Genomic DNA, 25,780 nt, shown 5'->3' with positions numbered 1-25,780 from the left:
CCGGTACTGAATCTGGCATTGAAGATGCTATTGTAAAGCAGTACAGAATATTGGATTTGTGTAAATCCTCATTGTAAGTCAGTGTGACTTCTTATTGAGCAGTAAGCTCTAGGCAGTTGGCCTTCCTGCATGTGTAGGCCCTTATTGTAAGTAATATTCTCTTATTGGCCAGTAAGTGAAAATTGTGGGTCACAAATCCCACCGAAGTTTTTCCCACACCGGGTTTCCTCGTTAAACATCTTGTGTTATGGTGTTCTTTTCATGTGGATGCTTTTGATTTTGTTATTTGCATTAATTCTTGCATACCGATATACTGTTACTTTATATTCTGCATATTCAGTTTTAAGAAAATTTCATTACCGATCAGATACTGATTCACCCCCCCCTCTCAGTATATGTGGGAACCCTAACAATAGGTTAACTCTATAAGTTGGCCAAGTCAAATTGGAAGGTTTGATCATAGGAGTTTGCATTTCCTTAAAACCCATCCAATCTATTGATTTGAGATCCAACACTATGGTTCAACAAACTGAAACAAACTGAGGATGAATCCCTTCAAGATCTAAAAATAAAGGACAAAAACCCCTAATCTCTATTGTTAGTGGACGAAGCCCCTTATTTAGGTAGATTTGGCAACAATTCAAGAACAAACTACTGAAGATAGATCACTGTAAAACTAGGATAATAGATACAAAGAATAAATTCTTTCTATTTTAAAACATATTCTAAAGATTGTATCCAAATTAAAATAGAATGTTAAAACTCTAGTTTCTATAGTTGATATCATATTTATAATCAATTGTGTTATTATAATTGTGAGTGTGATTTTATTATTTAAAGAAAAATAAGGAAAATATAAAGGACACATTACACCATGCTCTGCAAACCATAGAGAATCCATCTAACTATGCAATCGCACCGAACCAGCCACTCAGAAGATACCCATGAGTGAACCAATTTGATATAGAACCTTAAGGATTCATAAACCGATCGAGGACTGCTATTATAGTTCCTTCATGGGCATCTATCTATGCAATCCCACCCAACCAGCCACTCAGAAGATACCCATGAGTGAACCAATTTGATATAGAACCTTAAGGATTCATCAACCAATCGAGGACTGGTATTATAGTTCCTTCGTACACATCATTCAATCCCATTCTCCTCACTTTATGTCTTTGTTTTCTACCCTGCAACGCTGGCATCCTCCATCAAAAGTGTACCCAATGTTTGCCTTCGTCATTAATCCAAGAGAACCAAACACATTTCTTTTATCCATTTACAAATCACCTCTAATAAAAAATTATTCACGCATATCTCCAACCCACAAAGGAATCATATGTTCAAATTCCACGAGGGGGTAAGGTATGTACGTCTTGTTTGTAGTGCCATTAGGTACCTGCTGCAAGAAATAAGAGGTAGTCCCATATTGCTCTAACCCATCTGTAGACCCATTTACAGCTTGCTGTCATCATGAACTATAAAAGATCTTTTCCTTTCCTTTTTCATGTTGTCAAGAATCAGACTTGATGAAAATTAGCAAAAACTCAACAAGCTGGTTATTTACCCGGTTCATAACTCAGTGAAGACTTGGCAAAATTTGGCAAATTTTAAAATTGTTGAAAAAATAATAAATTGAAGGAAAAAACTTATCCTATTCTGGCATCATTCAAATTGAGGAAACCAAGTATAAATGGAATTCAATTAACAAAATGTTTTTCCATTGAATGCAGCACAAAATTTATGTTTGTTTTTTTTGGCTTTTCAAACCAGCATGGGAATCTAGAGGTGGCAGCCCCTAACAAGGTGAACTCCTAAACCCTCGATGTATAAATAATTAAATAAATGTAGAAGTGTATTGTTGAAGAATTTAGTCATATTTGTATTAGGGTTTCTAGAAAAATTATCATATGGAATATCCAATGACACATTTATTTCCATGCAACTTAAAGGAAAATAGTTTGAACTTTGAAAGATGATGAGTAAGCAACAATACGCTGAAAATTGGCGACTGTTGTAAAGTATTAGTGCCTTTTTAGGGTTGAGAATGATGTGTGCAAACTCTCATGAGTCCAAGCTCGAGATTTGCAGATCCATCCAGACTTGCGTGGCCTGTGTGTCTAATCCATAGAGTCACCTTAGGCTTGGGCTTGTGAATTCGGACGAGTCATTGGCGCGTATCAGTACTATGATATGCATTAATTTAGTAGCATACAAGAGCCTAGCCCAAGTACTTACTGCAACGTGGCCATTACTTTGACTACATATTAAACCTCTATGAAGACATTGCTATAAACATTATCAACCATATACAAACATATGAAAGCACCATTTGCCCTCATTATTTGCAGTTGTGCCTCAAAAGAAAAAAAAATAATCCACATAATTTTCATGTCTATAAAAGGCTGAGCACTCCACCAATGCTTGCCGTTCAGAATAGTTTACACTACATTCAAAAGGTAAGTATCAGAATGTGGTAAAAATGTCACAATAAAGACAATCAGAAAAGTTCTAGGGAGTAAAGAAAATTTCTATATAAAGACAAATCAATCTTCATATTATATATTACCGAACAACAAAGAACGTCAATTTTACATTAGTATACAGTTAAAAAATTTCCCCATCAAAACTCCATCTTCATTAAATCATACAAAAAGGTTACAATTCAACCTTTCAAGTTAAACTGTTAAAGCGAAACACAATTCAAAGGAAAATATGTCCAAGACCAATTAAACTCTAAATCCACAGTTGGAGGTGTCATACTCAAAATAAGCAGAAACAAGAAAATGACCACCTATCAATTGTGAATATTCCATTGCTGCCAGCTTACAAGGAAAAAATATTCTTGCATGATATTTTCAATCTGCTTGACTTCAAACTGAACAAATGCCCTTCCAAAGATTTACAAGCATAACAAAACAATAAAATATTCTGATGGTTTGCAACATCGATCCTGCCAAGAGGGCGACATAATATGTCCCAATGCCAATTAAACTCTGTATCCGCAGTCGGAGGTGTCATACTCAGAAGAACCAGAAACAAGAAAACGACCACCTATCAATTGTGAATATACCATTGCCAGCTCGCAAGGAAAAATATTCTTGCATGAAATTCAGTCTGCTTAACTTCAAACTGAATAGCTGCCCTTCTAAAGATTTAAAAGCATAACAAAACAATAAAATACTCTAATGGTTAATAACATTGATCCTGCCAAGAGGGCGAAGTAAAATGGCCTCAAAACATTAATTTATACACTCCATACCAACTTTGTCGTAATGAAAATATGGTTTGAAGCATGTCAAGAAGCTTGAGTTTGAGATTTATGATCATTTTCATCTCCCTTTCCATTGATCGGTAAGGGATGTGCTTCTGTATTGAAGACAAACCTATCTAGAGGGAGAACATTATCGTCTCCAAATAGCAAGTAAAGATACTTCAGAGTCTCGCCCAAGAAGAAAGTCTCCATTTTATCTCTTCTTGAAGGAGGCAAAACAGTCACGTCATTCAGAGAACTATATCCTCCAGAATCAACTTTAGTGTGAGACTCAAAAGCTTGGAAAATTTGCCAACCCCATTCCTGATACCTGTGCCAATGCAAAAGAGAAGAAAATCACAAAATCAGTCTTGATTCACATCAAGTAAAATATATCAAGGATGCTACAAATCACCAAGAGAGTGAGATTCAAGAAACGTAAGAACAAGAATCTGCAATCTGTGACAAAAAAGAAAAGTAAAAATGAGAATGGTATGTACCACTACATTAAAAGTTAGGTAATATAGAAAAATGAAGATGTATTATCTGCCAAATTTAATCCTGAACAATAAAATGGTGAAACTGTTAAAAATCTATACCTTGCAATGCATGGGCTGCAGTCTGTACATGATTTACTGGTCACATCAATCTACTTGCTACAGTAATTTTCCATTTCCTTAGTCATTTTATTGTTTGTCTCTCTGGCCTAATTGCATCTATTCTCTTTCTGTGGATATGAACTCAGGTTTCTACTGAGGTAATTTCCATCATTCCATTTTAAGGTTTAGCAGTTTGTATCATTTTACAATAGACTTCCCCTGTATCTTCTAACATTATACAGTGGAAGACAATTCTGTGTAACTCACAGGGTATTACACTGACTCGGAATCTGCATATTTCTCTGGAATGGAAACTTCACATTGCACATATAAATTTAGTCCAAGATTGAATATGGAGGACCCACATTGCAATTTAATGGTTTTGCAAGTAAAACAGGAGGGCATTTTACTATTATTAAGGTTCTGCATTATACCAAGGTTAGTAGTTGTCTCCAAGGCTTGTTATCATTCTTTTTGCTAAAGGGACCTAAGGTTAAGGGACCATGCCCAAAGGTAGTAGCTATAGGCTGAAGACAGAACGAGTGGCTGGAGACATGAAAGCTATGCAATATCTAAGCATGCACTTACGTATGCTACTGGTATGTCAATATGCGAGGCTAGATCTTAAATTATTTCTAATATTATTTGTGAAGTATGACAAGTTAAAACTAAACTAAAGATGAGTATAGTCTATATATGTATGTAAAATTACAACGAGATTGTGTTATTTTAGTCTAAGATAAGATAACTTGCCTAACTGAACGCATTACATGACAAAGGAAAAATGTAGCTAAGGAGTACAAGTCTCTCACAAGATTTATTCCCTGCTCCAGTTCTTATACATTTTTAATAGCTATAGAAATCTTGGTTGCTACTTGTTGAATGTCAAAAGAGTTGTTGAAGTTTCAACATTGCAAGATGAAACCAAGCCTCTATTGAGATGGAAATGTGAATCTTCTTATGTTGGAAGTTAAGATCATAGTTGGACTACTCGCCAAAAACTCGGCGAGTACGAGTAGTTAAAAACTCGGGAGTTTTTCTTCAGGGCGAGTTTTTTACAACTTTTACTTGCCATAAAAACTCAACAAGTTCTTGGGAAAAACTCGCCGAGTTTTTGGCGAGTTTTCCACAAAAACTCGGCGAGTTTCTATAAAAAACTCAGCTGCATTAAAAAAAGAGGCCCAAACATGTCAAAAAATTATCTATTTTTTATTTTCAAGTCAGTCTCATTCTTTTCATTTGAATATATACATGAAATATAACATTTAAGTATAAGAATTTCTTATACTTTAAGTTATATTTCATGTATATATTGGCAGGAAGTTTGAGAGTGGTTCCAGATCTCTATTAGTTATAATGCAAATTCTAGGTTTTGGAAGATCTTTTAAATTTTCACTCAATCAAATTTCAGTAATCAGTATGCTCCTATCAACATTCTCTCACTCTCTTGATCTCACTCACTTTATCTGCCCCGAATTTTAGACCTATCTATCTCCCTATCACTCTTCCTCTATCCCCCTCTCTACCACTCTCCATCTCACTCTTTCCTCTCTCCCCCAAGATCTAGACCTATCTCTCTACCCCTCTCTTCCTCACCCTCAAACCCCCAAGAGGGGTGCTACCCTCAACCTACTTTTATTTTGCAGATGCTTGGTGGCAAAGTTGGGGTGGAAATACCCCAAATCTCAAAAAATTTGCCCTCGGAATCTTTTGTTAACCTTGTAGTTCATTTAGTTGTGAGCGCAATTGGAGCTTCTTTGAGGCCATCCACACGAAGAAGAGGCACAAGTCAGCTCAAAAACGCCTCAATGACCTTGTCTTTGTGCAATATAATCTTTGGTTGCGCATAAGGAAGGTAGAGGAAGCACCAGTTGGTCCAATTGATTTGGATGATATAGATCCTTACAGTAATTGGACATCGCAGGAGCAGCCTCCATTGTTTACAGAGGATGACATCAATGATTTGGAGAGGCAGGCTACGAAGGAGGGGGGTGGATTGGTTTCACACTAGATGACATTGAAGAGGATGAGGAGTCATTCTCAATGCCAGGTGCAGCTAGAGGCAGAGCTACATCTAGGATGGAGGATGAGCCACAGCCTGAGCCAGTCATACCGAGCGAGGACGCACAATCACGCCCACAGCAGACTTCTAGGACTAGACGCTCTAGTTTTTACTAGAGTTGGGAAGATGAAGATGTAATTGTATTGATTTATTTACTTTTAGTTCTACAAAAACTATTTATTATTTTGCTTCCAGCCATCAACATTCTACATGAGGATGCAATTTTGTACCCACTTTGCATTTAAATATATCTAGACTCAGTTTGTTTCTTTTGTGTTCTCATTTATTGACTCATGGAATGCATCTTCTCATTGAATTTTGCAAAAAAAATGCATTTCTAATTAAATTTAAGCAATTTTTTAAGTTCTCGAGTTTTTTGCCGAGTATTGGCCGAGTTTTTCCTGAGTTTTTTTGGGGGGGCTTGGCGAGTAGTTCAACTATGGTTAAGATATCCCTTCTAGATTCAACATTCATACATAGATAGGAGAGTTGGTTCTTCTAGTAGAAAGTAGGTGCGTAACCTGAGTGCCTCCTTGGGAAATCTAAGGCATGTCCCAATGTGAGGTTCCTCTTTGAGTGGCACTGATACACTTGGGAGTCATTAGAGGAATGCCCATGCATGTCCCCACTATTGACCTCCCCCTATGTGGGGTTGGGTGGGGGGCACAGGCCCACCCAACTATTATAAAGGAGGGGGAATTCTAGTCGGAATGAGAACTATATTGCGGAAGAGGGTAAAGAAGAAATGGAATACTTAGTCAACCTCCGCAACAATGAATTCAACGCCTGGAATCAAGGTTGGGGAGAGAGGCATCCCACCAAACGTATAAATGGGGTAATAAGATAATCTCTCCCATCATTGGGGAAAAGAATGATGTGTACCCTGACTGGGATGCTTTTAATTCTCAGAGATCGTGATGGCTTAGGGATCGTCTAATTATAGGGTTGTAGAATCTAGATTATGTGGGTCTTTAACATCACCAGCCATGCCCAATGAATTCTAAATGGCACCAACCATGGGTGTGAAATCTATACATCTTATCACCACCCATGGACAATGAAGTTTCTTTGATACCAGCTCGGGGCAGTTATGTCTTAACATAACGAGCCAAGACAGTGAAGCGTGTTTGTTACTCATCATAGACTCTGAAGTTTGATAATCATCAGCCTTCAACAGTGAAGCACGTTCTTCACCAGCCATGGACAATGAGGTTGTTGAAGTGTTAGGTGGTGATGCTGATGTTGTTTGTGAGGTATTTACATCTGTTTGATTGTCAGCGGCCTTGGACAGACAACAAGGTTTGATTGTCCTGTAACCTTAAGACAGCGAAACATGTTCTTCACAGCCATTAACAGTGAGGTTGTTCAAGTGGTTTGATTTGAGATCAAAGGATATGTCTAATAATGCTTGCATAATTTCAATATGGCAGTTGGATTACAGGTTGGGCCCCTAACCTTAGACAGTGAAGAGTATTCTTCACCAGCTATAAAAGGTGATATTGTTGACATGTTTGGTGAGAGATCTAGGGGTTTGTCTAGTGCTTCCAGAATTTCAGAGAATTGTTGTAGGATTGTGGATTGGTCATAAGCTGATATTTGAGGTGGATTTGTGGGTGGGTTGTGAATGGTAGTCCTTCATAATCACATCACTATCATCAACTTTAGGTTCATTATTGATATAGGATATCTGAACTGTGTTTGCTTCCTCATTAAATTATGCATTTGGGTTAACTGACTCTGATAATAGACATCCAAATGTCAGGTTGGTCCATGGGAAAAAATAAATACATTGCCATAAAAGAATTGAATAGCACAACCATTGTTGCATAAATTCTTTTTTACCTTCTTTGCATGTAGATTTTCCTACAGTGCCAAGGTTCCTAAAAGATTGTGGGAAAAGTAGGGTCTACAAAATATTTGGCCATACCAATGCTCATATTCAAGCATTGCTTCATTAGCTTTACATGGTGCTTCTTTTTATACTAAAGACTTTTATTATGGATGCATGCCTATCTCTTAATAATGTGGGTGGGGGGGAGGAGAGACAATTCCTGATGGCTATAGGAACTTTTTATGTCCATTGGGCTTACCATCATCTGAGGCAACAATTTTAACTTGTACATTAGGACAAAAGTAATTGTATTCCAAAAGTGCAACAGTATTTGCAATGTTGAATGTGGGAATTCTAAATTCACCTATTGGGTTGTTGGTAGAGATACCCCAAGCGTTGGTAGTTAGTACTTGTTTATATTTAACGTCACTGAATGAATCTAATGCATTCACTATCATAAAAGGACATGGCTTGCATATAATTTGTCCAAGGTTGTCCAGAAAGTAGGTTGTATGGAACTGGCAACTTGAGGATGATTACTTTGGTTTGTACGTTTTGGGTCCTGTAGTGATTGGCAGACAAAGGCATCAAATCATTTTTTATCATTTTTATCATATCTGAAGCCAAATCATGTCTGTTTGAGGCACTTCTTAGAGAATCCTAGAGTTTCAGTGAACCATACTGAGGTGAAAAAAATGTCAGATCCTTAATCTACTACAAAGACCTTCCGAATTTGGATATCATCCACAAGGACACCTATGAATAGAGGTAGGTCATCATCTGTAATGAGGATTTGATCATTTACTATATCATCTAGTGAGAATTCTATTTTATTTTTGTTGATAGTTGTAGAGGCATCTTGAATATTCAAGACTTTGGTGTTTTCTTGAGCATGTGTAGGTTAATTCAGTTGTACAAGGTTTGGATTCTTGTTTGAGTCTTCCATGGCTAATAGTTATTGAACAACAATGGACCTGTGATGTGGGGTATTGGTGTTTGGTCCAAAGTTTTACATTAGTAAGCTAATGTTAGTCATGTTAATGTTGTGGGTATTACTGGTTGTTGGTTAGGTGGTTGAACCGAGAGTTTTCCCATATGGTAGTTAGAAATTTGATTTATATACCTTTATAAAAGGCCTTTTATGAAATTGTTTGAACTTTGATCAATCTAAGCATAATAAACTTTATTGTTTCTAGTTTGGTGCATTCATGATGCAATTGCTTCATCAGTTGCTTTCTTGGTTCTTACAAGTTACAAGTGTTGTCAAAGCCATAGAAGATGGAAGAAGAATTTAATTTTCTCAGCAGCAATAGAAGGGCTCGGAACATTGTTTTATAAAGAGGACACGACTCTGTATTGTGGATCAAATTGCTGTTTTGTAGGTTCTCATGAGATAAATGTAGTGAAGAAAGGTCTTGAATTGAAGGATGTGTAGTCTAGTTTAGTGTATTTATGATGTAATCGTTCCATCCTTACGGTTTCATGGTTCTTACATGGGGATATACATGAATTCCATGAATGAAATTATTCAAGGCATGATATTATGCTCATTAAGTAAATTCCACTGTCTCAATTTTTTATTAGTGTCATATTTCTATCTTAGTTGGTACATTGGTTCAGTTAAGTTTTTGTAGTTGGGATGACTACTAGTTGATCCTTTGGTTTGGATTCCATTCATGGAGGTGGTTTCATGGATTTGGATGGCTTTGCCATAGTATCCTTAATTAGGGCTTCCCCTTGGGCAGTTTTGCTAATTTTTGGTATCATAGGTTGTATAGGGTCTTTATGGTTGTGTTATAACTTATAATTCCAATTGGATGCATTTAAATATCAAGAATAGGATGTGTTGCTAACATAAGAACCTTAAATTGTACTGGTTCTACGGATTGCTATGGTTCATTGGGAGTATATGGATTGGCAAAGAACCACTTCTACATTAGTGGCATCTTTGGTGTGTGCTGGTTTGTGGATTGATTACGATAAAGTTTTTTGTAAAAGATTATGTTTGGTATAGTTATTTGGGAACTTGTTTTTATAAATTTCAATATGAGCATTTACTTGATCAATGAAATCATGGTCTTGTATTTAGAAAGTTTGTAGTGTTATTTGAGGTGCTCATCATATATAATTATGGGCATCATGATCAAAGTCCTTTCTAAGAACTAAATTCAAAGCAAAAAACTTGTGGTCACCACAATTTTTTTGAGTACCCCAATTGGCATACATCAATAGAATTTGTTAGGATCACATATTATTTAATTGTGTTTATCAATCTATTTCAAGTTGGGACCAAAGGTCATAAGAGGTTGTCTTTAGGTATTGGAACTTCTGTGCATTCAAAGGAAAGGATTAGATTGTGGCATGGTAACTTGGAGCTCTATTATATTAATAGTAAATCTTTTGATATAGCTAAGATCATGTATTGGACATCGTCTCTAATAGCATGTAGGTTTTTGTTATGGAGAGCCTAATGTTAAGGATGAACTTGAGGTTCGAAAGTATACATTAGATGGTCCTAACCTCTAGGTGTGAATGGTTGTAAGTTGTAATGATGTTTTGATTCTAATGCCATGAGGCAAAGCTTAAATAGACCATGTTCATATATGTTATGTTTTGTGTATTTTTAAATAATCTCATTTGCTAAAGTTGTGGGTAAAATATGTAATGATATACACAGACTCACGGAACCATTTTAAGTTATAACCACGCATGCAAAATAAAAAATAGACATCACAAAACATGAGATGCTTATGGGCAAAGTGCCCTAATATCTAATATTCTCAAAAACAGGATAAAACCTTGACGTAGGGCAACGCTATACAACACTTCATATGAAAGAATTCACTTCATGCTCTATCTCCATCTTGAGGTCTAAACCAATTACAATACTCTTGACAACTTTATAATGATATTCACTTCTTATATGTAATCCTCCACTAATAATATAATGGAGATATAAACCACTAATTCCAACATAAGATGACTCCCTACCCAATGTTGTCAATTTGCCCCAATATAACTAATTAAAGGGATTTGTGCCACATGTTGACATTTCCATTACCCCTAATATCATATGCCTAAGTACATAACATGTCATACCTCCTCGACATGTCTCGTCCCCAAAACACAATGTTGCAGGGAGACACATCTTTGACCCCCTAGGATGCATGTCAAGGATTAGTATGCATCTCAGAGATGTCCCTACATGCTAGAAACATCCCACTTGAATTTTCTTCAAGCTCCACTAAAATAAAGTGAAAAAACCCTACATCATATGCCCAAAAAATATATATACTAGAAAAAGAGAACCCTAAAAAGCATCGCCGTAGGCCACTTTTCAGCATTTGGAGCAAATGCAATTTTCATTTACAGTTTGAATGCCACACGGGACCAAACACAATTTTACATATTTATTCACTAGTTCCAACTCCAAGCTAGAGCATAGGATTTCAATTGATATTTTTATTTTATTATCAAATTATTTTGGATTTCCTTTATGCAACTAGCAACCCACAAGCTGAACATTAAGCTAGGTAGGTGCAAAATTTTCACTATTTACATACAAAAATGAAGCTAAATTGTAAAGGCTTATTAAACCTATCTTATGTAGCAGTGCTCATGTGACAGTTTTAGCATATAAGTTTGAAAGTGAGACGGGATTCTTTCTCTAGTCTACATGGTCATTTAATGATTTTTATTTTTGTAAATTTAAGTTTTTATCTGTTTCTTAAAGACTCTCAAGACTCGGAGATAGACATTTTCTAGACATGGGGATCAAGTTTTTTCCTAGTCTTTGCAAGTGCAAATTAAGGTCAAGTACTGGGTATTTCTCTACAAGTCTCCATAGTCGTACTATTATGGTTCTAGTACCAATACTGGTACAGGTACCTCCTTTGTTCTATTACCCTTAATATTGCATAGTCGTCATAAAACCATATCAAAAAACAGTGCTGGTCTGGGTAGAATATTAATAATAAACACAAAAAAGATAAAATATAAATTAAAGATGCCTTCTACTTTATAAAATTTTCTCAGGAAAAATTTCTAACAAGAGAAAGGAGGAAATCTGATTGTTAGAGGAGACAACAATATCTTCTGTATGGGACACTCTACTAGTCAAGTCAAAAAGGAGAATGGAGCAAAAAGGAGTGGGAATTCCAGATTTCAAAACTGGGAATGGCGGACTTTCTGGGGAAGGCGGATTTCCTAGGGAAGGCAGTTTTTCAGGGGTCGGATTTGGCAACCAAGCAAGAGGACAGGCATCTCAAGGGTCAGAAGAGGACAAGGAAACAGTCAAACCGGGGGAGGACAAAGATTCTACAGCTGGGGTCCCACATGACAGAGGTAAAGGAAAAAAATGGTCTTCGCTCTTTGGAGTGAAGCCGCTGGCTAAATCTGGGCTCCCGGAAGTTACAAATATCTCAGATCCAGTTTCAGGGCTGGTTGCTATTTCTGTTTCGGATAAACTGGTAGATCTGACTGTTGCAGGTTTAACCATGACCTTAGTGGGACGATTTTCTGGCTTTAGGCCTAACATTGATGTTGTTAGGAATTTCATGAGGAAATGGATTTTAAAAGGCCAAGTGGATGTGGCAGCGCTACCTAGGGGGTTTTTTTTCTTTGCTTTTAACTCTGAAGAAGATATGAATAAGGCTCTATGTGAAGGACCATGGATGTTCGGCAAGTCAACTTAGGCTCTTCAGAAATGGGTCCCGAACCTCGCCCTTGATGATTCCTTCTTTGTTTCGGCACCAGTCTGGACTCGCCTCCCGGGTCTCCCGCTGGAATTCTGGAATGAGGAAGTCTTCAAAGGTATTGCAAACTCTTTTGGATAACTTCTTTCGATTGATCCGATGACAACGGCTAAATCAAGGTTGGTCTTTGCTCGCATCTGTATAAATGTTAATCAAATGACTGATATGCCCCAATCTATAGATATCATTTCCAAACTAGGAAAATGGACCCAAGCCATTGAATATGAATCACTTCCATTTGCATGTTTCCATTGTAAGAAATCAGGGCATTGGGCAAAATCATGTCCGCTTAAGAAGAGTAAGGAAAGCAAGACTGACAGCAATGTCAAGTATAAAAAGACCTGGCAAACGATTGATAAAAAAGGAGACTCATCTGCTGAGTCTAATCAAAATAAGGATGTAACGGAACTAGTAAATGAAATCAAGAAGGATGAGAACAATAATAATGAAAATCAAGATTGTGTCTGCTCTAATAACCAAACAGAGAGTTCTAAAGAAGGCGAGCAAGGTACAGAGTTGAACAACAAATACAACCCAGAGGTCCAAGAGGTTGGATCCGTCAATCAGAATAAGGAAGAGGCAAGCCCCATTGAAGCTGTCCCTGTTTCTTCTCTCTCAAAATCAGTAAAGGAAAACTATAATGAAGCTCAAGAGTGTAACTCTTCTGATATTGAGCCTTTATTGCTTTTAACTAATGGAAGCCCAAAGCCTCCTCTATGTAAAACCCCATCTCATAATATGGCTGTGGATATCCTGGAAGGGAATCTTCGGATTCTCGGTTCGAAAGAAGGAAAAATGAATAAGGAGGATCTCAATGGAGGGATTTCAACTAGAAGCAGGAATAAGAAAAAGGCAGATGTTGGAAGCCAAAACAAAAAGCAGGGAAGGCCATCTCTAAAACAACAAAGGGAACAGGAAAGCTGGAAGAACCGTGTTGATGGAACACAGTGTTCCATCGAGTCAACCCTATCCCCGGTTAAAGTATGAAGATATATCCTGGAATATCAGAGGGTTGAATGCCCCTCACAAGCAGGATGTGTTACAAAACATCATAAGGGATCATAAACCAGATGTGGTCCTCATTCAAGAAACCAACATGTCCAAAGAAAAAGTGGAAAAGATTAGAATTTTTAAGAATAATGGTGTCATAGGATCTAGCTTGAAGGGAGCTTCTGGAGGAACTGCGATTTTTTGGAACCAAAAAACCATCAAAGGTAAGGAAATTATCTCTGCTCTTAATAGGAACTCAATGCAGCTTGAGCATATTAAGGATAACTTTGTGTGGATGTTAACTAATGTCTACGCGCCTAATACCAAAACCGGGAGAGTGAAATACTGGAGAAGCCTTGTCAATGACAAACTTAAGTTTGCTGATCAAAGCTGGATTATAATGGGAGATTTCAACACTCCGCTAAAAGAGGAAGAGAAGATGGGAGGTCTCCCCCTACAGCTTGATGGGAAACAAGACCTTATGGAGTTCATCAATGATCAAGCTCTAATGGATGTGGATCTTCAAGGCATTAACTACACTTAGACTAACAGAAGAACCGGAGCTGACCTGATCCAAGTTAAGTTAGACAGAACCTTAATTTCTCCTGAGTGGTTAACCAAGTATAGCTGCTCCCTTGCTTCTGTTATCAAAATTGGGTCAGACCATTATCCTATCTCTTTTACTGCTAACTCTTTTTCGGCTAAGATAAACTTCCCTTTCAGATTTGAAAAAGTGTGGCTATCCCACCCCTCTTTGGAAGCTTGTATTGCTGAGTGGTGGAATTCTGAAATCGAGGGTACGGCTCTCTTTAGAATAGCTAAAAAGCTCAATATTTTAAAAGCCAAAATCAAAATCTGGAACAAAGAGATTTTTGGGAACATTTTCAAGAGTAAAATTCACATCAAAACTGAAATTACAGATGTTCAGGATAGAATCCAAGAGATTGGGCTGTCTAAAGAACTCAGGGTGGCGGAAAATGTTCTTTTGTCTAAATACCACACCATTATTTCTAATGAAGAGACGTTCTGGAGACAAAGATCTAGAGCCTTGTTCTTTAAGGAAGGTGATAAAAATACCCGGTTCTTTCACTTAACTGCTCTTAAGCATAAGGTAGCTAACAGGATTTCCAGATTATCCTGTAATAAAGGGATCTTAACGGAGGATAATGATATCAGAAAGGAAGCTATGGAGTATTTCAGCACCCTGCTGGGAGAAGCTAATAATCTGGATATCAGTAATCAAACATCCTCTTGCAAGCTATTCCTTCTACCCTGTCTGTTGATGATAATAACTTTTTATCCCGTATTCCCTCTAATCAAGAAATCAAAAAGGCAGTGTTTTCTTTTCAAGGAGATAAATCTCCTGAACCGGATGGTTTTCCTATGTTTTTCTTCCAAAATTTTTGGCACATCGTGGAGACAGACATCTACAATGGCGTCAAAGAATTCTTTGGCTCCAGAAGGCTCCTACAGGAACTGAATGCTACCTTCATTGTCCTTATTCCGAAGATCCCAGGTGCTGACTCTCTCAATAAGTTTAGACCCATCAGTCTGTGCAACTCTGTGTACAAGATTTTATCCAAGGTTCTGACCTCCAGGTTGCTGGAAATTCTTCCAAGAATTATCTCTGTCCAACAGAATGGCTTTGTCCCCGGTAGACAGATTTTGGATTCCATCATATCTGTTCATGAAAATATTCACTCCTTGAAAGTGGCGAATAGACAGGGCTTCTTCCTGAAATTAGACATGGCTAAAGCGTTTGGTTTTGGTGAAAAAGTTATTCAACTTTGCTCTCAACTTATGGAAACCTCCTCTTCTGCTGTCATTGTCAATGGTTCTCTGTCTAGTTTCTTCAAAAGTTCTAGAGGACTTAGACAGGGGGACCCCATTTCCCCTATCCTGTTTACTATTTTAGCTGAATGCCTGGATAGATTTATTCTTAAAAATGTGGAAGATGGCAATCTTAAGGGTCTAAAACCAACTTCATCAAATGTCACTTGCTCCCATGAACAGTTTGTTGATGATTCTATCACTATGGGGGAAGCTTCCATCTTAGAAGCTAAAAACATGAAGGTGTTGAATACTTATGAATCTGCCTTTGGGCAAAAAATTAATTGGGATAAAAGTTCTTTGTTCTTCATTAACACCCTTGTTCAAAGGCAACTAAGGATTGAAAGAATTCTTGGTTGCAATATTTCTGAGCTTCCCTCTTCTTATTTAGGGCTTCCATTGTGTATTAAGCCTGAGGATTCTTTCTCGAATAAGCTGGTGGATAGATTTAACTCAAAACTTGCTGGTTGGAAAGGGGCTGTCCTTAGTCAAGCGAGCAAAGTTACTCTTCTAAAAGCCACTCTCCAAAGCCTACCTGTCTATGCTCTCAGTTTGTTCAAAATCCCCAAAAAATGTGTGAAAGCTATTGAAAGAATCCAAAAAAAGTTTCTTTGGTCGGGGGTGCAAGTCAAAAACAGAATTCCCCTAATTGCTTGGAATAAAATCTGCTCTCCTAAGGTCTTAGGTGGGTTGGGTTTAAGGAATATCAGTTCCTTGAATAAGGCTTTATTAGCCAAACAAATTTGGAGAATGAAAGGGGAAGAAAGAGAATGGAACTCAATCTGGAATAACAAATATCTCTACATGCATCCTTCTGAGAAAGAATTCTTAGATGATTCTTTTATTGTTGAAGGTTCGGCTATTTGGAATGTTGTTCAATCTGCTAAAAGTTGGGCTGCTGCTGGACAAACTTGGAACCTTGGGGATGGTAGGAGAATAAGATTTTGGGAAGATAGGTGGATTTTGGACAAACCTCTGGAGAATGTTCCAATCATCAATGAATGGAAAGATTGGTTCAAAAGCAAGTTTGGGGAACTGGTCAGAGACTACTGGAGAAATGGGAATTGGATTGATTTCAGCCAGCAATGTTCGGGGCTTAAGTTCTTTCAGATTGCTTTCTCTACTATAGTTCCTAGAGACAATAAAGATGACAGAATGATATGGAGGGAAACCCCAGATGGGAAATACTCTGTCTCCTCTGTTGTGGCTATCCATAATAAATCTATGGAAGAAATTCCTATTTGGGCTAAAGTCTGGAATAAGAAGTTAGTCCCTAAAGTTAATATCTTTTTTTGGATTTTCATCCAAAACAAGGTTTTAACCCTGGACAACCTTCACAAGAGAGGTTTTGTTTTTCCTAACAGGTGTTCTCTTTGTTGCAGGGAAGAAGAGACTGCCTGCCATATTCTTAATCAATGTACTTTTAGTCAGGAGATATCGAAAATCATCTTGAGTAGGTGGAACTTGAGCTGGGTTTTCCCGAACTCCATAGAGGAAACTTGGCAGCAATGGCACTGCCCCAATTCTAATTCTAAGATTGTGGAGACTTGGAGACTTACTCTTCTGAATGTTATCTAGAATATTTGGAAAGAGCGCAACAATAGGATTTTCAGGGATAAAAGTGCTACTCCTGAAGTGGTGGCGGATAAAATTTACAAGAGTATTTTTGAATGTATCTATGGCACTGATTATGGACCAGTTGCTAAAGATGATTTCAAAGACAGGTGGAACCTCTCCACTACTAACTCTAGCAAGGATAAGGGAAGAGAAGGTCTCTTTTGGAGTTTTCCTCCTCAAGGGTGGATTAAGGCTAACTTTGATGGGGCCTCTAAGGGGAATCCAAGTAAAGCTGGATATGGGGGCATTGTCAGAAATTTTGCTGAAGCCTCAGCAGCCCTGAACACCTTAATTATAGCCAAGAATCTTAATCATGATAAATTATGGCTCAAAGGAGACTCACTTAATATTATTAAGTGTCTGAAGGGGGAGTCGGAGCCATCATAGTCAATTGAAAATACTATCTTGCAAGCTAGGGAAATTATTGCAAGTTTTAAAGATATTATAATTCAACATGCCTTAAGAGAAAAAAATACAGTGGCGGATTGTCTGGCGAACCTAGGGGTTAATTCTGATTCCCAGCTGATTTGGCACGGGGAAGATGTCAACATAAAAATTAAAGAGCTCCTTAGAAGGGACAGATCTATGGGAAGGGAAGGACCGCATAATCATGACAAAGCATATGAATGATTCTTGCCTTGATGAAAAGGTAATTATTACCTGGCAGTGTGGCAAATCCCCAACCATTTCTTATAATACGTCGCACGCTTTATGGGTCACCCAGTTCAAAATTTCGAGCATCTACAGGAAAGGCATGCTGAGTTTGTAGAGGAACAGAGCTGATAATCCGAACTGGAAGATGGGAGGAGATTTAAGAAGGGAAGAACCTGATAATCCGTCAACATGGAAAGCGATGCCGAAGGTGTGGGTAAAACTGGAAAAAGGATCTCTCACAAGCTTTATGGAGAAGCTTGCGGATTATGATAAAGGTAGGGTAAATCTCGCCGTTACCAAAATTTCTGAAAATTGGTGTAATGGTTCCTTTAAAATCTATGGAGTTAAGTTCAAACTGGATGTGTGCCTCATAGCTACTGTGACTGGCATGCCCCATACTGGGCTTAATTTTTTCAGAGACCTCAAAGTCTCCAACAACGCGATTAATCTGTTCCCGCGGAAGGAAAAAGAGAGGGAAAGAATTGGCAAAGCCACAGGAGGTTGCTATGACGCTGCTAATATCAAGAAAATCTGGGGATGGGTTTTGAACGCTATAATGGAATATATCACGGTTGAGGGTCGTTTCTCCAAGGCCCACACCTACCACTTCGTTCTTTTAAACCATTTCAGACACGACAAAAAGGTCTCCCTGCCCTACTACCTTTTTAGGTCCCTCTCCAGGTCCCTCAATAAACACAGTAAGAATCCCTCTAGTCCGATTCTCCATTGTGGGCTCTTGTTGCTCATCTATGAGCACTGCAAAACCCTCGCCCTGCTGGAAAACAAGAGGTTATCCGCCTCCCCGGGGAAGAGAGATAACCTCCCCGGGGAAGAGAAAGATGGAGGGAGGCGATTCCGGCAAGGAGAAGGCATCTTCTAGCAAAAAAAGAAAGAATGCCCCTAGGATGGAAACTGAGGAAATTGAAAAAGAAGGCAGCGAAATGGAGACGGATGATTCCGATGGTGATGACAGTTGGAAAGATGAGGAGGTGGGTATCGAGGAGGAAAGCGGTGATTATGAGTCTGGCAATGAAAGCCCTATCCACAGCAAATGCCCTCGCAAGGACAACAACCATCCTATGGAGGATGTGGATTTCCAGGATAATGAAGATATTGATGCGAATTCCGAGAGGGAAAGGAACAAGGAACCTGAGAAGAAAATGACTAAGGAAAGTTTAAACAAGGACAAGGAAAATAACGGGCTATTCCTGGATAACCTCAAAAAACTTACTGGGGCGAGACTGGAATATGACAGATGGACCTATGATCTCTTGAAGACCCTGGAAAAAAAGGGGAAAAACACGGATGAAATGAAGGAGGACGACAGGGAGCAGATAAAATGGAAGCAGGATACGGAGGAGAAGGTTAAATCGCTGGAAGATGGGAGAGAGGCCATGAAAAATTTGATGGGTATTATCCCGAATATCCTGTCAGCTGTCACTAAAAATTTAGAGGACATTGCCAAGGTCTTCGATCATACCAGCTCTCCTAAGCCAGTAGTGGAACTTGACATGGATGATGAGACTATCCAGATTGGCAGTGGTGGTGCAACTCTGGTTGGTGGCGCTACCAAGAGGACTAGGGCGAGTGTCAAGAAAGTTGTGGCTGCTTCTGCTATGGATCTCCCAAATCTCAGGGACAACATCAAAGAACTGCATGGGATTAGCAACACCCTGGATAATGCCCTAAAAAAAATCAATTAGTTTATCTTCTTGGGTCTGGCCGGTTTTGCTGGCTTTGAGGGGCTTTTGCTGGTTTTCTTTGGTTTTCTGTTGGCTTTTCGGTGGCCTGTTCCTTTTTGTTTCTTGTTGCTTTTTCTGTTAAGCTCGCAATGTAAAGGGTTTCAAGGCCCCTTCAAAACCTGTTTTTACCTTAATCAAAAACAATATCTTCTGTATGAGAGCTCCTCGATTATTCTGATTTACTGAGTATCAAATGATTATGTTAATTGTTTCTATTCTTTTTTATAGTGTTTCTTTGAGTTTCTAGGGTGTAGGTATGAGTTTTAGGGATGACAATTATTTTCCAAAATTTGGGGATGGTGGGGTGGAGGCGATCAAAATAATTTATAAAAAATAATATTTGAAAAATTAATTACAAAACGTAGTAAAAGAAGTTACAATATATCATTTATGTAAACAACTTGACAATCAGTTGATCCAAATTTCAACATATATGCATTTTAATATTCAATTTTGTTAAGGTTGCAATACAAAGTAAAATGTACCAATGGTTAATCTGATTGTTTGATGCAAATGCTGGGGCATACTCCTCATTGTTAGACTCACTAGACTCATCCAAATCCTGCATTAAACACCAAGCAATCCTATATATGCAACCTGAACCTCATCAATTTGTGTTGGCTTCTTTGGGTCTACATTCCATTATGTTGCTAGACTTTCCTTATGCTTAATCATTTTGTTATCCATGTGACACAAGACACTGTGTACAACCACAAGCTTTTCTACTTTGCAGATTGCAACAATAGGCAATGTTTGGTATCATCGTCAGCTTGGAAAATTTCACATGCAAGCACCAGAACTTTTACATTCCTTCTCATGCGGTTAGTCTGCTCTATAAAAAGTAGACACAAAATTAAACCATCTGTGATAGGATATTGATGGAAATCCTAGCATCTAAATATAAATAAACTTAAACCGTAATAAAGTAGACACAAAATATGAAGTATGAACAATGAGCTAACTATCTCTTTGGACGGAAGCCCCACCAAAATAAAATAGAATTAATGTTTTTTATCTCGTTAAATTTTTTTGAAAGATCCTTGTGATATGCACATTGAAAATTTTATTTAACAGATTATTCATCTATGTGTATGGGCTAGTTCAGTTTTATATAAACACTATTTATATGGCATTAAGTTATAGAATGTACTTGCAGCAATATTACAATAAAAAATCACCTACCTCCAAATCAAATGCATTGCCTCTCAATACCCTAGAAGTATGCAATTAGTTGTGCCTTCTATGCATGTACTGGCAAGCTCCCATTTGTAGTTGTGCCCTAAAAATGCCACGTGACTGCATTATTCATAAAATATTTTGCCATTTTGAAAGTTTCAAGGGTTTCACAAATTGGCAGGAAATTGATTAAGCTTTTAGATGTGATTCATATGTGGTTTCTACATGATTTAAGCATGATTTTTACACGATTTAAATGCAAAAAATATTTTAAAATCACAATCAACGATTTTTTTTAAAAGTTGTGATTTTTTTTTGGGTGGGAGGGGAATCGCCTAGGAGATAGGTTTGTCAAAAATTGGGTATAATTGGGATTTTTTTAAGTTCTTTGCTTCTATAGTTCAAACAACAAAGCATCACTAAGTTTAAATCAAAAAAGAGCTATCAAAAAGCATTCATGATTATGATACACAATTCAAGATGTTTGTCTCAAAGAAAAACTATGAATTGCGCCCAATGTAGCATGTGCAAGGTTCATTGGAAGTCTATTTGCACCCTACTACAAATCACTCTCACAAAAGATGTACACAGACCAATGTGAAGCCTTGGAAGCATTACTACACATGATAGTAATGAGAATCCTTCACAAAAGTGTTAGTCCATTTTTTTAAGGGACAAATTGCAGATATGGCACCCCAGCTACAAAAATTGTCTACCAGTACAACACAAAGTCAATTGGAGTCTAGTGTTGATTGTCAAGAAGAAGGGATATATACTAGAGTAACCGCATGAGGAGGACTGTAAAAGTTCTGGTGCTTGCATGTGAAATTTCCCAAGCTGACAATGACATTAACATTGCCTATTGTTGCAAACAGCAATGCAGAGAAGCTTGTGGTTGTACATGGTGCCTTGTGTCACATGGATCACAAAATGATTAAGTATAAGGAGAGTCCAGCAACATAATGGAAACTAGATCCAAAGAAGCCAACAAAATTGATGAGGTTCAGGCTGCATATACAGGATTGCTCGGCGTCTGGATGAGTCTAGTGATTCCAACAATAAGGAATATGCCCCAGCATTTGCATCAAACAATCAGATTAGCCACTAGTACATTTTACTTTGTATTGCAACCTTAACAAAATTGAATATTAAATTGCATATATGTGAAAATTTGGATCAACTGATTGCCAAATTGTTTACATAAATGATATATTGTAACTTCTTTTTACTAATTTTTGTAATTAATTTTCAAATATTATTTTTCATAAATTATTTTAATCGCCTCCACCCCACTTCTTTTTGATAGTGTTTCTTTGAGTTTGTAGGATGGAAGGATGAGTCTTAGGGATGACAATTATCATTATCAATTGATAGTTACTAAACCAAAATAATTGAGGAGAAGCTCTCATTTAGAAGATATTGTTGTCACCTCTAACAATCAGATTTCCTCCCTTCTCTTGTTAGAATATTTTCCTGCGAGAATTTTATTAAGTAGAAAGCGTCTGTAATTTATATTTTATCTTTTTTGTGTTTATTACAAATATTCTACCTAGACCAAAACTGCTTTTTGATATGCTTTTATGATGAACATGCAGTATCAAGGATAATAGCACAAAGGATGTACCTATACCAATATCGGTTCTAGAACCATACTAGTACGACTTGTTCACGTGCATTTTGTGACCACGCGCAACACAGAATAAAGTTTTCCAACGGTCACTTTACTCTCTCTTGATCAAAGTTCAATTGTATGCTAAGATTGCAATAGTTCAAACAATTGACTCCAAGGTTTTGATTTTGCAATGGACGTGACTCAATTGGCTTGATGTGAAATGTTGGTAATCCAAGGGGACTTACGTTTGATCATTCTTTCACTTCTTTGTTGTGGCTGGAACTTCATCATCAGATATAGCAATTTTGTGATGCTTCTACTTCGAATGAACTGAACTGGAATGAACTGGAATTAAAGGGGAAAGGGTTAGAAGGATCTAAATTTACTCCTAAGGACAGTGATATCAATAGATAGTGCTTTAGTGGACAAATTCCAAATAAACCAAGTTATGTTTCTCCAAGATTAACTACAACTCCACAAGAATTGGTGCAATCTTCCAAGGATGTTGAAGGATTTTGTAATGTCCCCAACTCCGCAATCTAAAGAAAACATATAAACAATGAATCTCAACGATTGATTCTTGGGTATGAATAATTTATCTAGAGTGTGATTAGCCAAATTCACTTAAGGTCATTTGTTATCAATAAGTCAATTCCCATATTTGGTTCTGTTGTGACCATTTCACACATCGCCCCATCGCAAATGGGGACCCCCTCTTTTTGCTCGTTTTTCGCTCGCTTTTGCTTTCGTTTTTAGGGTTTTGTTAGTCGGTTAGTCGTCTGGATTTAGGGTCAAGCCTTAAGGTTTTAATTTTGTCTTTTCAGGCCAAAACCCAGTCGTTTTTGAGAGCTTTTAAGCTTCCTTTTCTAGGATGCAAATTTTGAATGCAATGAATTCGCCAAATTGGTCTAATTTTCAATTGGAATGTTAATGCAGAGCTTAAATTTGTCTAAGTATTGAAAGTGAAATGTGAATTTTTGTCCGATTGAATATTTTGACCAAATTTTGACTTTTTTTGACTTTGATCCTGGGCATTGGAATTGATTTGTTTTCGCCTCGTGAAGTGTTAGAATGTGAAAAATCATGTTATTTTGGCCTGTAGGAGCAAAATCGCTCCTGTCCCTCAGTGAAGGACGAGAGCTCATTTTCAAATATCTCATCATCCCTGCAGAGTCCAGACAAATTTCAAGTTGGAAGTGATGGAGAACGGCGATATCTTTCCATTGAATATAAATTGAAGATTTTCATGAGCACAGAAATGCCTCCAAGAGGAAAATCGCTCCTGTCCCTCAGTGAAGGACCGGAGCTACAAATCAAATTTTGCCTTGTCCTTGCAAGATTTCGTTGACTTGATGATTTGAAGAGGTCCAAAGGAAGATGCTTTACCAAATGAATATAATTTGAAGTGCTATCACAAGAGATGGATCGCTCCTGTCCCTCTCCAAGGGACCAGGGCGAAGTACCTTATAGCTCCCGTCCCTCTCCCAGGGACCAGAGCGATGTCCTTCATTGGGCGAAATCCAGGCAAAAATCAAGACAAGTTTACGTCCAAAGGCAAGGAAGAGCGTGAGATGAACTCATTGAATACAAATTGAAGATTTTTAAACGTCCACAAGGGTCCCAAAATGCCCAGTTCGCTCCTGTCCCTCAGGAAGGGACCAGAGCGATTTTTGATATAATTGATTTTCTTGCAAAGTTACAAACAATGTCAAGGCATGGACGAATGGAGTGACGAAAGACAAGTCCGTTGAATATAAACTTGGAACCTGGCAAAGTGAGGTAAAGGCTACAAAAGGAAAATCGCTCCTGTCCCTCTCCAAGGGACCAGGGCGATACAATGGTAATATTACTTCCTATGCAAGTTCAAGGTCGATCCAAGTCAAGACAAGGTGGCGAGGGACACTTCAAGACCTTTTTAGCAAGCACAAACATTCAAGGGTCGTCGCAATGATGAAATTCGCACCCTATGGCCTAGATCGCTCCTGTCCCTCAGGAAGGGACTAGGGCGATGTTGAATGCATTAGTCATTTCATGCAAAATTTACGTAAGGACAAGATGTTGCAATGTTTTAGAGGGTCCATGGTATGATAAAAAGATGATATACAAGGGTTTTGAACGTAAAATGATCATCATTTTGAGCATGGAGACTATATCGCTCCTGTCCCTCTCCAAGGGACCAGGGCGATTTGCTTTGGATTCCTCGTTTTGCTTCAAGTTCAAGCTAAGTCTAGACGTCATAAGATAGCATATGGTCCAAGGCATCGTTTGAAGATAATTCGCAAGAGTGTTGAACGTCCAAACATTGCCAATCAAGGTAAAAGCTCACATCGCTCCTGTCCTTTGGACAAGGACCAAGGCGATACTATCAAAAACACTCACGTTCCTTCAAGATCAAAGCGAAGCGAGGTTAGGAAGAGTGAAGGACGGCATCTAGAGGACATTGCAAAGGAGATCAAAGTGTAAAGTTGCCAAGGTCAAGGAAAAGAACGTGGATCGCTCCTGTCCCTCTCCAAGGGACAAGGGCGATGGTCCCTTTAATACGTCCAAACACATAATGAAGACAAATGGAGTAAGCGCAAAAGGAATGAGCATAGATGTTATTCGCTAACAATGAAAGATCGAGGAGCAAAGATGCATATTGAACGTGGAAATTTGGAGATCGCTCCTGTCCCTCTCCAAGGGACAAAGGCGATGAACACTCAAAAGACATTTAAGTACGCATGCAAGATGATCAAATTCGAAGGACTCATCATGATGATCGATTTTCAACGCGAAGATGAAGGAGTTGGACGTAAGAAATGCAAAATCAAGATCAAAATCATGGATCGCTCCTGTCCCTCTCCAAGGGACCAGAGCGATGAGGTACGTCCCTTCCTTTTTTCAATTTTGGCACCAAGTAAGCAATTCGAATTTTCCTCAAATGCTAAATCAATTTAAAATTTGAATATCCATTTTATTTAGCATTTAATAGGGCGTTATCTTTTATTAATTATTTTTTGCCTTTATTTAAAAATCGAAATTCACATTTAAAAAACGCAAGGCATTAATAATTAATTAATTAATTAATAAAAATCGATTTGGAGCACTCAATTAAGCAAGTCGGCCTTGTTATTTTATTGCAAATCATTTAAAAAATGGTTTTATTAAGCAAGTCGGCCTAAGGGGTGAAAGGATGAGCGCGCTATATATGAAGGGTGAGAGATTTCATTTTCACATAATCATTTTTACCTTTCTTCATGCGAATTAAGAAGAGGCGAATATAGTGCGAAGTGTGTTCAAAGGTGGTGCGAATTCAAACCAAGGGTGGCGCTTAGTTATCAAGGGTGGTGCGAATTTGAAGACCACATCAAATGCGAACTTGAGGATACATTAAGGCGAATTTGCTAAAGACTTGGAGGATTTGTTTGAGCGATTTGTCAAGGGCAAATTTGAAGATCATTTAAGACCACGTCTAAGGCGATACTTGAAGATCACGTTCACTCCAGAGGTGGCAAAGTCAATTTTGAGGAGACCACATTGAAGACTATTTTATACCTCAAATTTTGCCTAGGCGAATTTTGTTTTTGCATTCTAGAGTTAGCTCTCTATCGAGGTATGGCGATTTAATTATTATTGCTTTATTCATTCATCGTCGTATTTCAAATTTTGAAATTTTGAATT

The 25,780-nt window shown here is 37.9% G+C and overlaps 1 protein-coding gene across 1 annotated transcript in view; it reads right to left on the bottom strand.

Annotated features, from left to right (window-relative positions):
- Window positions 1–2,606: 2,606 nt before the first annotated feature.
- Window positions 2,607–25,780, bottom strand: part of LOC131065364 (mannosyl-oligosaccharide 1,2-alpha-mannosidase MNS3) — a 62,080-nt gene continuing 38,906 nt past the window's right edge. The window contains exon 6 of the mRNA XM_059218414.1: window positions 2,607–3,584. Within this exon, the coding sequence (XP_059074397.1) occupies window positions 3,299–3,584 (286 nt within the window). The 3' untranslated portion in view covers window positions 2,607–3,298. The remainder of the gene's footprint in view (window positions 3,585–25,780) is intronic.

Source organism: Cryptomeria japonica, chromosome 1, assembly GCF_030272615.1.
Source record: "Cryptomeria japonica chromosome 1, Sugi_1.0, whole genome shotgun sequence".
Lineage (NCBI taxonomy): Eukaryota > Viridiplantae > Streptophyta > Pinopsida > Cupressales > Cupressaceae > Cryptomeria > Cryptomeria japonica.
Note: the sequence above shows the minus strand (reverse complement) of the source record. Positions and strands in the feature narration are given on the sequence as shown.